This window comes from Pristiophorus japonicus, chromosome 7, assembly GCF_044704955.1.
Source record: "Pristiophorus japonicus isolate sPriJap1 chromosome 7, sPriJap1.hap1, whole genome shotgun sequence".
NCBI classification, from domain to species: domain Eukaryota; kingdom Metazoa; phylum Chordata; class Chondrichthyes; family Pristiophoridae; genus Pristiophorus; species Pristiophorus japonicus.
Genome location: NC_091983.1, coordinates 205,631,020 through 205,646,745, shown reverse-complemented (window position 1 = coordinate 205,646,745; position 15,726 = coordinate 205,631,020). Strand labels below are relative to the sequence as shown.

Sequence of the window (15,726 nt, the reverse complement as noted above, 5' to 3'; positions counted from 1 at the left end):
CCTCTAAACAACTTATTTAATTTTCTATAGGGATATTGTTCAGGGTTGAGTCTTCATTTGTACCAGCGGTACTTGTTAATACCCTTACTTTTCTTGATGTTCACACTGAAAGATCAAGATCATTGGTGTAAGTCACTGTGGGCTCGTTGAGAAATGGCCTTCGTTAATTATTGGCCATATGTATATGTCTGATATAATTACATGTACAAGGTAGTGAAATTTCCAGTAACTAACGTCAAAAATGTGCTAGTAATACCAGTCACAAATTCAGTATGTTTTCCAGTTCCACGCCAGCTTTGAATGGCAACAAAGTGGGTAAGAATTTTTTTTTTAAGTCACTATCTTGAACATGTGTGTGCATTCTAAATAGCATTGCTTGGTGAATTTAAGGCAATAATTCAAACTGGTTTCAGACAACAAATATAAAGTGTCTGACCTTCACTTTCATGGTTTATGTTGTCATCTGAATCCCCCTGTTGCTGCCTTGTAATTAACAGGGAAGTGTCAGTTATCCTCGGTTTTATATTTCTACTATACTTGCAGCAGAAGGGACTTGATTATTTTATCAAATGTTTTTGTTCTCTCTTGCTTGCAATACATTTCTGGTTGCATGAATCCAAAGTTATTTGCAAGGTATCCTCACTCCTCATTTCCAGTAAACCAGTCCATGGATCTGTCCTTTACAGCAAGGTTGTATTTTCTTCCCCCGTTTTGTACGGTTTGACAGTCTTAAAGAAAACAGAATGATAGAGGGGAGAAAAAGTTGCAAATGTAACTGGTCAAACAAATGTCATATAAAAGCAAAGAATGAGGTATGAACCTAACTTCACACACCAACTTGGGTATTGTTATGAGCAAGGTGACTCGGAACAAATAGAGGTGATCATAAGAAATAGGAGCAGGAGCAGGCCACCTGGCCCCTCGAGTTTACGCCGCCATTTAATAAGATCATGGCTGATCTGATCATGGACTCAGCTCCACTTCCCTGCTCACTTCTCATAACCTTTTATTCACTTATCGCTCAAAAATCTGTCTATCTCAGCCTTAAATATATTCAATGACCCAGCCTCCACAGCACTCTGGGGCAGAGAATTCCACAGATTAACAATCCTCTGAGAGAAGAAATTCCTCCTCATCTCAGTTTTAAATGGGCAGCCCCTTATTCTGAGATTATGGGTCCGAATTTAATCACTTTACCGCCCACTGCCACCGACATTCCTCGTGGAGATCCGCCCAGTGCCACTTTTGAGGTGGGCTGGAGCGGGTGGGAGGGAAGAGTTAGCGGCAGCCGAGTGGCGTAAATGACTTCCCGCCTGTCGAGCTGTCAGATTGGTGCGGGTGGAAGTCGGTGCCAGAACTGGAGTGGACCGCTGACTGGAGGCTGGTCCGTCTCCGACAGTAGGTAGGAAGATCCTGAAAAATAGGTTCATAAACTTTCAAAAATTTTTCACAGCGACCTATCTCAATGGTGTCCCCTGAAGGTCTTCTGACCCTTCGTGGGCCCGACTCCATCCTGGGTGGTAAGTGCCTTTGCCGTCGAGAATGAGAGCTGCCCACTGCCGCTTAGATTGCCGGCGCACATCGCAGATTTGCCGCCCATTGACCTTCGAGGGACCTGGGTGATGAAAACCCCGCCCAAAGAAACGTCAGGGACCTCGACGGTCCTTTGGGCAGCACTTGGGCAGGCAGAGGCCTTCACCACATTCGGGCCCTATGTCCCCTAGTTTTAGTTTCCCCTATGAGTGGAAATATCCACTCTGCATCCACATTGTCGAGCCCCCTCATTATTTTATATGTTTCAATAAGATCACCTCTATTCTTCTGAACTCCAATGTGTATAGGCTCAACCTATCTTCATAACTCAACACCCTCATCACCAAAATAGTATTATGCAGTACAATTGTATAAAAGATATAAGACCTGTCTTTACTGTGCTGGTAGGTAGTTTGTGATTCACATAATTACCTAACAAAATTCACTTACATAGATAAAATGTTAGCTTTGGATAATGGACAGAAACAAGTTCATATAAATGTTTATGACATGGTGGATGGGGCCTAACATTGATGAGTGATTTAGCTAATCATTAAACAAGACCAGGATCTGACCTGATTATGTGAAACACGTGATTAACTGACATTAATACCATCCATAATTGACAAGGTCCCACACAAGATATTGGTGTGCAAAATCAAAGCACATGGTACTGGGGGTAATATACTGACGTGGATAGAGAACTGGTTGGCAGACAGGAAGCAGAGAGTCGGGATAAATGGGTCCTTTTCAGAATGGCAGGCAATGACTAGTGGAGTGCCGCAGGGCTCAGTGCTGGGACCCCAGCTCTTTACAATATACATCAATGATTTGGATGAAGGAATTGAGTGTAATAGCTCCAAGTTTGCAGATGACACTAAACTGGGTGGCGGTGTGAGCTGTGAGGGGGACGCTAAGAGGCTGCAGGGTGACTTGGACAGGTTAGGTGAGTGGGCAAATGCATGGCAGATGCAGTATAATGTGGATAACTGTGAGGTTATCCACTTTGGGGGCAAAAACGCGAAGACAGAATATTATCTGAATGGTGGCAGATTAGAAAAAGGGGAGGTGCAATGAGACCTGGGTGTCATGGTTCATCAGTCATTGAAAGTTGGCATACAGGTACAGCAGGCGGTAAAGAAGGCAAATGGTCTGTTGGCCTTCATAGCTAGGGGATTTGAGTATAGGAGCAGGGAAGTCTTACTGCAGTTGTACAGGGCCTTGGTGAGGCCTCACCTGGAATATTGTATTCAGTTTTGGTCTCCTAATCTGAGGAAGGACGTCCTTGCTATTGAGGGAGTGCAGCGACGGTTCACCAGACTGATTCCCGGGATGGCTGGACTGACATATGAGGAGAGACTGGATCAACTGGGCCTTTAGACATTGGAGTTTAGAAGGATGAGAGGGGATCTCATAGAAACATACAAGATTCTGACGGGACGGGACAGGTTAGATGCGGGTAGATTGTTCCCGATGTTGGGGAAGTCCAGAACCAAGGGACACAGTCTTAGGATAAGGGGTACGCCATTTAGGACTGAGATGAGGAGAAACTTCTTCACTCAGAGAGTTGTTAACCTATGGAATTCCCTGCCGCAGAGAGTTGTTGATGCCAGTTCATTGGACATATTCAAGAGGGAGTTAGATATGGCCCTTATGGCAGGAAAGGGGTACTGAGGGAATGATCAGCCATGATCTTATTGAACGGTGGTGCAGACTCGAAGGGCCGAATGGCCTACTCCAGCATCTATTTTCTATGTTTCTATCAAATGATCATGCCTTTTGTCATCCAGCCATCTTTATTGTCCACTCTTGCACAATTTTTATAACACAAATGTAAACAACATATTTGTACTGTAGCGTAATCATTATGTTAGTAATCTAGAGGCTTGGTATAATAATCCAGAGAATGAAACTACAAATCCCACCATGTCAGTTTGAGAATTTGAATGGATGGTTAAAAATCTGGAAGTTAAAAACCTGGTACCAGTAATAAATAACCATGAAGCTGCCGGACTGTTGTTAAAATCCAACTGTTTCATGAATGCCGTTTGAGGAAGGAAGCCTGCTGTACTTACCTGGTCTGGCCTGTATGTGACTCCAGTCCCAATGTGGTTGAGTCTTAACTGCCCCATAAAGTAATCGAGTAAGCCATTCAGTTGTATCAACCAATGTAGCTGACTGCACTGATTTAGCATAGGATGGGATCCCTTTTCTAGTATGGCTTTCTTTTCCTTTAGTTAAGTTGACCACAACTTCCTCAATGTGCAAGTCATTCACAAATAAAACTTCATAATAACACGGATATGGAAACTCCTACTTCTTTTGCACCTGAGCACTTGGATATTCGGTCTGTACTTTGGCCAGAGGTATATGGGGGCGATTTTCGCCATCATTGGGTGTCATCTTTTTGGTGCCCGGTGATTTTTTTTTTGGCGTAATTGGTCAGTTGAAATTTTCCCCAAAGCTTTGGCTCCGGCGCCGACTGTCAGCAGCAGATTTTTGGCACCAGATATTTTGGCACTGGTCTGCATTGAAAAGCGATTCCGCGCCGTTTCTGACCATTTATGTCAGTTTCCCCAGCAACGATTTTTTTCAAAACGGCGCAGAGAGACCTTAGAATCCGCTGTAAAAAAGCCTACCTTAAGTTAAGAAAATCGGCACTGGCCTGCTGCAATTCCTGGCTGAAGGTCCTCCACACACCCAGCCCACTGCTATCCCTGGCCAAACGTCCTCTACGCCAGACTGAACAACAAACTCCAGGCACATTGAAAAATAAACTTGCAGAAGAGCCCTTTCCATTGCTACAGAAGGTCCTCCGGCCCGCTGCATTTCCTGGTCGAAGGTCCTCCACGCACCAGCCCACTGCTATCTCTGGCCGAAAGTCCTCCACACCAGACTGAACAGCAAACTCCAGGCACATTGTCAATAAACTTGAAGAAGAACTTTTCCATTGCCACAGAATTTAAAGCAGCCTTGCTCAAAAGTGCACCACTGAAACTTTTCAGATGGACTCTAATTTTCTGATTTCATTGATGTAGAAGGTTTTTCTGTTTTCTATTGCCCTGAACAAAAATATTCATGATTGTGAGGCTCCGTGCTGCGCTATCAGAATGCTTCAAACAAATCTCATTTGATCTTTAATGAAAACTCGTCAATCCAATTCCAAATTTACTCTGTCTTCCAATGGGACATAAACCATGATGAATTATTGCAGTAAGAGAGGCAGTTTGCATATATAAATTAGGGAGGAAGTATGTTTACAGAGTCATGTAATAAACTTTTTATTATAAAATATGTAGTTTAAAAAAAATAAATTTAACAGATTTATTCACTAGATTAACTTTTATATATTTTAATACCTTTTATTAAAATTTTTATATGAAGGCATAACATTAGTGCTTCTAGTTTCACTTTCATCTCCAGCATACAATCACAGAATGGGCGTTCAGGTCAGCATTGGAAAGGAGCGTGATTATTGCTAAATGTGTGTGTGGTTTTATGCTGCAAATTTGGCTTTGAACAAAATTTTAATTCTGTTTTTAAAAACATGTTGCACAAAACACAGAGTTTAAATGTGAATGATATCTGTTCCCTTTTGTTCTAATTTCTCTCCCTAAGACTATATTGCTTCATAATTACCTTTCTTCTACTTAAAAAGTGTCTTGTAAAGATGATTCAAGCTGATCAGGTTAATGAAATAGTTTCCTGAACTTTACCCAGTTTGGCTACAACACAGGAGGCCATTTGGTCTGTCGAATCCGTGACATAATCGAGAAAGGAGGAACTGAAGAAAATCCTTTTAGTCAGTAAATTGTGTTAGGGAAATTGATGGGGTTGAAGGCCGCTAAATCTCCAGGGCCTGATAGTCTGCATCCCAGAGTACTTAAGGAAGTGGCCCTAGAAATAGTGGATGCATTGGTGGACATTTTCCAACATTCTGTAGACTCTGGATTAGTTCCTATGGATTAGAGGGTAGCTAATGTAACCCCATTTTTTTTAAAAGGAGGGAGAGAGAAAACAGGGAATTATAGACCGGATAGCCTGACATCGGTAGTGGGGAAAATGTTGGAATCAATTATTAAAGATTAATAGTAGCACATTTGAAAAGCAGTGACAGGATCGGTCCAAGTCAGCATGGATTTATGAAAGGGAAATAATGCCTGACAAATCTTCTAGAATTTGTTGAGGATGTAACTAGTAGAGTGGACAAGGGAGAACCAGTGGATGGGGTGTATTTGGACTTTCAAAAGGCCTTTGACAAGGTCCCACATAAGAGATTGGTGTGCAAAATCAAAGCTTATTGCTGCGACTACCTCTGACATCCCCTCCCTCATCTGTCCCGACAGTGTTGCTACCTCTAATGACAATCCCACAATTTTTCCCCTCACCACCCAGTCCTCTAGCCAGTGTTGCTACTTCAAGTGTCAGTCCCACTAATTCTACCCTCACCCCACCCAAGGTTTCCAGGAGTGATCTCTTTAGCTGGATGCTCTTCCCACTCATTCCCATGAGCTGTCCTTTGTTTCCTGCATCCTCTCTTTCAGGTTCAGCTCTCCCTCCCACCCTCCTCTGCCGTCTCCCAGGTGTGGCTTGGTGCGACACATTGGGACCCACAGCCTCAAACGGTACACCTTGAAATGTTGCGTCAGTTGAGTCACTCAGGAAAGGGCTTGGAATCCTCGAGGGGTTAACCATCTCCAATTCCAGTGTAACCATCTCAGTATCGGGGTCTTCCTGCTGCCCTTCATTCTCCTGATGTAGATGAACAATATCTGGACTGATGGCTTCCTGATCATGCTCTTCTTCTACTTCAGGTGTATCTTCTGTCTCTTCCTGATGCGCAACATCTGCAAAACATAACAGAGCAAATGCTTGGTTAGCAGCAGGGGAGGAAGCGGAAGCATAGCCAGCCTATGCAGTACTTAACATTTAGCCAACCCAGATTGTGCAATTTGCAGGGCTTACCCTCTCTTGGTAACCTTGGCCCAGCTTCCACATTGGTGGTCGATCTTCTCCTGTGAGATTTAATCATATCAGCTATCCTCTGTTCCACGGCTGTTAGTTGCAGCCCACTTGCTGGACCTTCTCCAGTTTTTGACCTTTCTCGGTTGATCTGTGACACCATCTTCTGCAAAGCTGAAAATAGAACTTTTTAAGAGAGGTTTCTTCTGCACACATTTACAAATGTTATTGCAGTGCATAAATATAGATATAAATTTAAATTAAAGTATTACTTACAGTCACTGCTTGTCCGAGGTCCTGTTCCTTTTGAGCTGTGTGCCGCTTCTCGGGGTAATGGACAATGCATTAAACTCTACTGTAACTTGGTCCCAAACTTTTGCGAGTACAGAGGTTTTAAGTTTCTTTTGGCCCATTCTCCCTTTGTTTTCAAGCATATCCCATCTCCTCTCAATTATGTCTACCAGGGGTCAATTTCTTCTGCTAGAAATCTCTTGGCCCTTACAGCTTCCCCTTCCCCTTCTCCGCCCCTTTCGCCTTCTCTGTTCCCTTCCCTTGCATCCATCTTTTGTTTGAAGCTGTATTCTCAATCTGCAAATCCATCTCTACTACCAATGGGTTCTCACTGGTAATCCAGGCCAGGTAGACCTGTCACGTGCAGAAAATGATATTTTTTTTCCAGCGCCTTTCCAGCGCCTGTGCAGTGATTTTTCGGCGCACACTAAGCTCCGCCCCCAGAATTGTCTTCGGGTAGCGTGGCGCTAAAAATAACTTCTGCTTCGTGGAAAGTGCAGGGTTTTTTTGCACTAACGGGGGGTGGGGGGAACATACATTATTGTACGTGGATGCCAGAAATCGTGATTGTAGAAAATTGGGGCCATATACTCTCCAAAAAACATGAATGCAACCAATCCTGTACAGCAAACCAAATGTACTGGTGTCAAATTACACCCCGTAACTGACACTGCTTTTCTTTAGCCTCGAACCTGCCTCAATGCTTTTTTTCCTCCTTGTATTTGCAGACTTCTTCTTCCACCTTGTGTTTGAGCTGCTTCTCTGCAGCCTCCAGTTTAAACACCTTTGATATTAACAGTATGTTCTATTCCTTCCTGGGCAATCAGGATAACTTGAGCTCTTTGAAACTTTGTAGACATTTTCAATACTGGTGTTTGATTCTGCTTGTTTAATCTAAACTACCAAAGAAGTTTATTCAATGAGAATCACGTACAAAAGCAAGCAGTAAGAGCAAGTATTGAAGTCAATCCAAATAACAATGAACCAAATCATGAAAGGTCAAAGAGACCAACTTGGCAGTTAAGTTCCTTCAATTAGCTTTCTTCACAGATCTTTCCAAAAAGGATGACCAAAATGCTTCTCAGAAGGCAGTAGCTGCCCAGTCCGACTGATTACGGTCCTTCTTACAAGTAGTATGGGTTCGATCTACAGATTTGCATGTAGCCTCCATGCCCATTTCACCTATATGAAAACTTTGTGAAAGTATGTGAAAAGTAGTGAATTCATATATCCAGTAACCATTTTGAACTTCAGTCTCAGCTTTGAGAAGTCAATCTGCCAAAAAAAGACAGTACATTCCATAACACATACACAAAAGCATGCTGATGGCCACCTGTGGTGTTTGGCGAGTGCTTTCTGAATTCGGGCTACCCTGATTACATTATGATGCTGTTTCATAGCTTGGTGATACATGCATATTTGCTTCTAGCACATTGGTGTGCTTGCTGATGGTTTACTCAGATGCATACATTTGTTGATTTGCTTGGGTTGCTACTGTCACCGGGAGATCGATTTAACAACAAGTTCTGTGTCCTATGAGACGACATTAGTCGTGATCTACGATCACGTAACAGGGAAGAACTGTGACGTACGGAATGGATTCCTTATAGAGGACCCCACAATATAACCTGAAGGATCAAATCTTCCTCGCAAACAGTGAACAACCATCAACTGCCTCAGAACTGGTCAACTGGTAGATGCTGCCACCTTCTCCATAGATGGAACAACAACAACTTGCATTTATATAGCACCTTTAACATAGTGAAACATCCCAAGGCGCTTCACAGGAGTATTATGAGATTAAAAATTTGACCAGATTAAAGCACCCCATCATGGAATTGGAGCTCCGAATCAGACCTTGAAGCACATCACTGAGCACTGCCCTCAGAGGAAATTTGCAGGCAGCCTACAAGATATCCACGCCGTTACACCAGAAGCTTTGGCCTGGATATCTGACTTAGATATTGACATTTGATTTGTTTTGATAATCAACTGATTTGTCTTTCAGGTTTTTATTAATGCACTTTGCATTATACTCCCAGCATTCAGTTGAAGAAAACCTTTTGAAGTGGTACTGATTTTTAAACTTAGATATGCAGTAAAGAGAGGAAATCCATAAACTATAGACAGAAATGTACCATATATGTCACAGGTGCATTGAATACAAAAGCAAAGAGGTGATGCCGAATCTGTACAGGACATTGGTTAGTTGAAGCATTGTGTGCAGATTTAGAATATTGGAGCCATGGGAAACTCCTATGTTGAATTGCTCGTACGTTACCAGGGATAAGGGGATATAATTATGATGAGAGTCTTCCAAAATCTAGGACTGTATTCACCCAGGCAAAGAAGATTAATGGAAGATCCAATAGAAGTACTCAAAGTTTTAGAAGGGTTTGAGAGGGTAAATAATAAAATATAATTTGCATTAGTTAATGAATTGGTGTCAAGAAGGCATGAACTTAGATTAGTACTAGAAGCATATAGGGGAGCAATGCTTGCTGGCCGACATGGCTCCCACAATTTTAAAATTCTCATCCTTGTTTTCAAATCCCTCCATGGCCTCTCCACTCCCTATCTCTTTAACCTGCTTCAGCCCTCATTATCATCATCATAGGCAGTCCCTCGGAGTCGAGGATGACTTGCTTCCACACTAAAAATGAGTTCTCAGATAACTGAAAAGTCCAATGCGGGACCTACAGTCTCTGTCGCAGGTGGGGCAGATGGTGGTTGGAGGAACGGCAGGTTAGGGTGCCTGGGTTGCCACCCGCTCCTTCTGCTGTCGATGCTTGGCTTCAACTTGCTCTCGACGAAGAGACTCAAGGTGTTCAGTGCCTTCCCGGATGCTTTTACTCCACTTTGGGCCAGGGATTTCCAGGTGTCGTTGGGGATATTGCACTTTTTCAAGGAGGCTTTGAGGGTGCCCTTTAAGTGTTTTCTCTGCCCACCTGGGGCTCGCTTTTTGTGTCAGAACTCTGAGTAGAGTGCTTGTTTTGGGAGTCTCATGTCAGGCATGCGGATGATGTGGCCCGTCCAGCGGAGCTGATCGAGCATGGTCAATGCTTTGATGCTGGGGATGTTGGCCTGAGAGAGAACACTGAAGTTGGTGCGCCTATCCTGCCAATGAATTTGCAGGATCTTGCGAAGGCAACGTTGGTGGTTCTTCTCCAGTGTTTTGAGGTACCTGCTGTACATAGTCCATGTCTCTGAGCCATATAGGAGGGCAGGTATCACCACTCCTCTGTAGACCATGAGCTTGGTGCCGGGTTTGAGGTCCTGGTCTTCAAAAATTCTCTTCCTCAGGCGACCGAAGGCTACACTGGCACACTGAAGGCGGTGTTGAACCTCGTCATCGATGTCTGCCCTTGTTGACAGTAGGCTCTCGAGATATAGAAAATGGTCCACGTTGTCCAAGGCCTCATTGTGGAAATTGATAACCAGGGGACAGTGCTGTGCGGCGGGGGCTCCAGCCCTACAACGCTGTGAAATCTCTGCACTCCTCCAATTCTGGCCTCTTGCACATCCCAGATTTTCACTGCTCCACCATTGGCGGCCGTGCCCTCAGTTGCCTAGGCCCTAAGCTCTGGAATTCCCTCCCTAAACCTCGCCACGTCTCTCTCTCCTCCTTCAAGATGCTTCTCAAAACCTACCTCTTTGATCAAGCTTTTGGTCACCCGTACTAACATCTCCTTTTGTGGCTCGGTGTCACATTTTGTTTGATAACGCTCTTGTGAATTGATTTGGGACTTTTTACTATATTAAAGATGCTATATAAATGAAAGTTGTTGTTGATGTGGGGTTAGCACTGGCAGAAGTGTATAGGCTGAATGTTTCCTTTGGTGCTGACGTTTCTATGATTCTATCCCTCGTTTTGATGAGTACATGAAAAATTCCCCATGTTAGAGGAGGCTCCTTACCAGCTGAGGAATAGCAGGAACTAGGCTCCATGTCATCCGAGTGCTGCTCAGGATTACCCTGATATAAGTCTTTCTTGGTTATTATCAGACTTTCACAAGAGGAAGAAGATGATATATGCATGCTGAGAAAACCCTCTTTCTGGCCACAGAGTGAACAACGAACTGGTGTATCACATGGACCCCGAGGAATTTTGACTTCATTTCGTGTGTATCGTCTGATGGCACCACTGTGATGCAGTGGCCTTCCTCTTTGCCAGATATAATGAGTTGGAGCAATTGCCATAACCTATCAAAACAAAATTGTTTTACATACAGCTTTACAGACATGATTGTGGTCCAGAAATCAGTGAGCTATACCATATCTAAAATTTCTCTCCCAACTGTGTGTTCTTGTGCAATACACATACTACAGACTTATTCATGATTGTTGTACCTAGTGAGGTGAAGTAGTGAATAAGGCGTATAATAAAGAGAAAAGGCGGAACTACAGACCAGTTAGCCTGACATCAGTAGTAGGAAAATGCTAGAATCTTAAGGACGTGGTAACAGGGCATTTAGATCCTTCAACTAGAGAGAGCAGCTACAAGACCCACAAGTGCACTTTATGAACAATACAACTAAAACTAAACTTTTAAATCCTGGTAATTCCTTCTACATCAGGTTGGCATGAAATATAGAGGAAAAGCTTAGAGGAAGCTTAGTATAAAATTTCCTACACCTTGCCATCTCCTTTTCTTTCAAGTGTCAGCTTGGCTTAATTGGTAGCACTCTCATCTCTGAGCCAAAAGGTTATGGATTCAAGCTCCAATTCAGTAATTGAGCACAAAATCTATTAACTGTGCAGTACATAAGTTACTATCCTTTGGAGGAGAAGCTAAACAGAGCCAGTTCAGGTGGATTAAAAAAAAGTCATGACATTGTTTGAAGAATAGAAGGGCAATTCTTAGTGGAACTATGAAATTAAATTATCAAGGAACAAAAAACAAAATAGGAAAATATTTTAAAGGCACATAAATTTAAAAAAAGGAAGGTCGTGATGTGAATAGGGCCACTAAGGGATGGACAGAATAATACCACAGGCAGTGATAGAGTGATGGCAGAAATATTAAATAATTACTTTGCTTCAATATTTACCAGGGAGACAGAACAGGTGGACATGACATCGGCTGATGAGATTAGAAATGAGATAGCTGCATTTAAAATAAAAAGGGGAGATATATTAAATAAACTAATCAAACTCAAAGGCTGAAATTTTCAGAGGTTAGAACGGGAGGGTTGGAGGGGGTGGGGGGGGGGGGGGGGGGGAGTGAAAGTTGAAAAATGTAAACTCCGACCTCAACCCGCCCACTTTCACCTTTAACTCAGGAGGGAGAGGGGAGCAGGCTGCCAACCCGCTGCCAAGAGGCGGCTTGGCAATTTACATATTATAATGAGACCTGATGCCTCGACTTTAACCTGCTTTGCAGGTTTTACAGCAGGCGGCCAGGATCCCAGGGCTCTGGAACCCCGGTGGCTGCAACAAGGCGGCCTCAGCCTTGGGAAGCATTGCTTGTGGGTAGGGAGAAGAAGAAATGCTTCCTCCCGGCCCCCCATCAGCCTATCCCTACCCGGGGTTGGGGAAATGCCCCCCCCCCCCCAGGCCCAAGGATCGGAACCCCCCCCCGGGCCTGGAACACCCTCTCCCAGGATTGCAACTTTGCCCCAGGGTCAGGGATCAGACCCGCAGTTAGGGATCGGACCCCCCCCTCAAGCTGGTCTTGTGGCGTCCTTCTCCGAGTTCCCTGCACGACTAGAAGCCAACTTATCAATCAGGCTGACTTTTGGGCAGGGAACCTGCCCGACATTGCATGCACACTGTGGGGTTAACTTCAGGTGCAGGTGGGACCTGGCAAAATCCAGCCCAAAGAGCATAAAACCCTTGGTCCGGACGGATTACATCCGTGCATTTTAAGAGAATCTATGGAAGAGATAGCAGAGGCATTACTATACATATTTAATAATTTGTCAGAAAAAGGTGTAGTGCCAGAGGACTCACGGATAGCTAATGTAATACCTTTATTTAAGAAGGGAGATAGAACATGTCCAGGGAACTATAAACCAGTCAGCTTAACAGCGGTGGGAGGAAAAATAATGGAATCCCTTCTAAAGGAGAAAATAGAAGAACAACTAGAAACCAGCAATATAATAATAGTCAGCATGGATTTCAAAAGGGAAAGTTTTGCTTGGCCAACCTCATTGAATTTTTTGAAGAGGTAACAGAGAGTAGACAAGGGTAATGCAGTAGATGTAATTTATCTAGATTTTTTAAAAGGCCTTCAATAAGGTACCACATAATAGTCTAATGAATAAGGTCAGAGAATGCAGAGTCAGGGGACAAGTAGCAGAATGGGTAGCTAGCTGGCTTCAAGACAGAAAGCAGAGAGATGCAGTAAAAGGTAGCTATTCAAAGCGGCAGAAGTAAGGAAGTGGTGTTACACAAGGACCAGTGTTGGGACCACTGCTGTTCACAATTTATATTAACGATTTAGACTTTGGAATCAAAAACACAATTTCAAAATTTGCGGATGAGCGGGATAGTCAATACTGAGGAGAATTGCAACGAATTACAGGAAGACATTAATAAATTTGCAGAATGGGCAAATAACTGGCAAATGAATTTTCACATAGATAAATGTGAGGTGAAAACAGAAAATGCTGAAAATCTCAGTAGGTCAAGCAGCATCTTAAGATAAAAAAAAAAGGGAAGCATAGAAACATAGAAAGTAGGTGCAGGAGTAGGCTATTCGGCCCTTCGAGCCTGCACCACCATTCAATAAGATCATGGCTGATCGTTCACCTCAGTACCCCTTTCCTGCTTTCTCTCCATACCCTTTGATCCCTTTAACCGCAAGGGCCACATCTAACTCCCTTTTGAATATATCTAACGAACTGGCCTCAACAACTTTCTGTGGTAGAGAATTCCACAGGTTCACAATTCTCTGAGTGAAGAAGTTTCTCCTCATCTTGGTCCTAAATGGCTTTCCCCTTATCCTTAGACTGTGACCCTTGGTTCTGGTCTTCCCCAACATCGGGAACATTCTTCCTGCATCTAACCTGTCCAATCCCGTCAGAATTTTATATGTTTTGATGAGATCCCCTCTCATTCTTCTAAATTCCATGAATATAAGCCGAGTCGATCCAGTCTTTCTTCATATGTCAGTCCTGCTATCCTGGGAATCAGTCTGGTGAACCTTTGCTGCACTCCCTCAATAGCAAGAATGTCCTTCCTCAGATTAGGAGACCAAAACGGCACACAATACTAAAGGTGTGGTCTCACCAAGGCCCTGTACAACTGTAGTAAGACCTCCCTGCTCCTATACTCAAATCCCCTCGCTAAGAAGGTCAGCACACCATTTGCTTTCTTTACTGCCTGCTGTACCTACATGCCTACCTTCAATGACTGATGTACCATGACACCCAGGTCTCGTTGCACCTCCCCTTTTACGAATCTGTCACCATTCAGATAATAATCAGCCTTCCTGTTTTTGCCACCAAAGTGGATAACCTCACACTTATCCACATTATACTGCATCTGCCATGCATTTTCCCATCCACCTAACCTGTCCAAGTCCCCCTGCAGCCTCTTAGCATCCTCCTCGCAGCTCACACTACCACCCAGCTTAGTGTCATCTGAAAACTTGGGAGATATTACATTCAATTCCTTCATCTAAATCATTAATGTATATTGTAAATAGCTGGGGTCCCGACACTGTACCCTGCGGCACCCCACTGGTCACTGCCTGCCATTCTGAAAAGGACCCATTTATTCCCACTCTTTGCTTCCTGTCTGCCAACCAGTTCTCTATCCACGTCAATACATTACCCCCAATCCCATGTGCCTTAATTTTGCACACTAATCTCTTGTGTGGGACCTTGTCAAAAGCCTTTTGAAAGTCCAAATACACCACATCCACTGGTTCTCCCTTATCCATTCTACTAGTTATATCCTCAAAAAACTCTAGAAGATTTGTCAAGCATGATTTCCCTTTCATAAATCCATGCTGACTTGAACCGATCGTGTCACTGCTTTCCAAATGCGCTACTATTACATCTTTAATAATTGATTCCAGCATTTTCCCCACCACCGATGTCAGGTTAACCGGTCTATAATTCCCTGTTTTCTCTCTCCCTCCTTTTTTAAAAAGTGGGGTTACATTAGCTACCCTTATGACAGATACCGAGAACTCAATACTGCAGAGATTCTAGTACAGTATATGAAGTGCAGGGGTGCAATTAAAAAAGATATCAGGAAAGCATAGAGAGCATGAAAGAATGTTGGCAAGTAAAATCAGAGAAAACCCAAAGATGTTTTATAAATACATTAAGAGCAAGAGGATAACTAGAGAAAGAGTGGGGCCTATTATCTGTGTGTGGAGGCAGAAGATGTGGGCATGGTTCTTAATGAATACTTTGCATCTGTTTTCACAAAAGAGAGGGGCGATGCAGACTTTGCAATGAGGGAGGAGGAATGTGAAATATTAGACAAGATAAACATAGTGAGAGAGGAAGTATTAGGTATTAAGAATAATTAGTGGTTACATAATTATCCTTATTGTTCAGTCTCTATAGGAGTTTAAAAAATATATTATATATATACATATACATATGTGGAAAGTAAGTACGAGTCATCAGAAAGTGGATAAATCCCCAGGCCCGGATGAAATGTATCCGAGGCTGTTACGAGAAGCAAAAGAGGAAATAGCAGAGGCTCTGACCATCATTTTCCAGTCCTCTCTGGCTACAGGTGTGGTGCCAGAGGATTGGAGGACTGCTAATGTTGTACCTTTGTTTAAAAAGGGAGAAAGGAATAGACTGAGTAATTACAGGCCAGTCAGCCTAACCACAGTGGTGGGAAAATTATTGGAAAAAATCCTGAAGTTCAGGATAAATCTTCAGTTGGAAAGACATGGATTAATCAAGGACAGTCAGCATGGATTTGTTAAGGGAAGGTCGTGTCTGACTAACTTAATTGAATTTTTCGAGC

The 15,726-nt window shown here is 43.3% G+C and overlaps 1 protein-coding gene across 1 annotated transcript in view; it reads right to left on the bottom strand.

Moving 5' to 3' along the window:
- Nucleotides 1-613: 613 nt before the first annotated feature.
- Nucleotides 614-15,726, bottom strand: part of spdya (speedy/RINGO cell cycle regulator family member A) — a 109,501-nt gene continuing 94,388 nt past the window's right edge. The window contains exons 6-7 of the mRNA XM_070884556.1: nt 10,704-10,989; nt 614-728 (exon numbers count right to left, since the gene is read on the bottom strand). Of these exons, the coding sequence (XP_070740657.1) occupies nt 640-728; nt 10,704-10,989 (375 nt within the window). The 3' untranslated portion in view covers nt 614-639. The remainder of the gene's footprint in view (nt 729-10,703; nt 10,990-15,726) is intronic.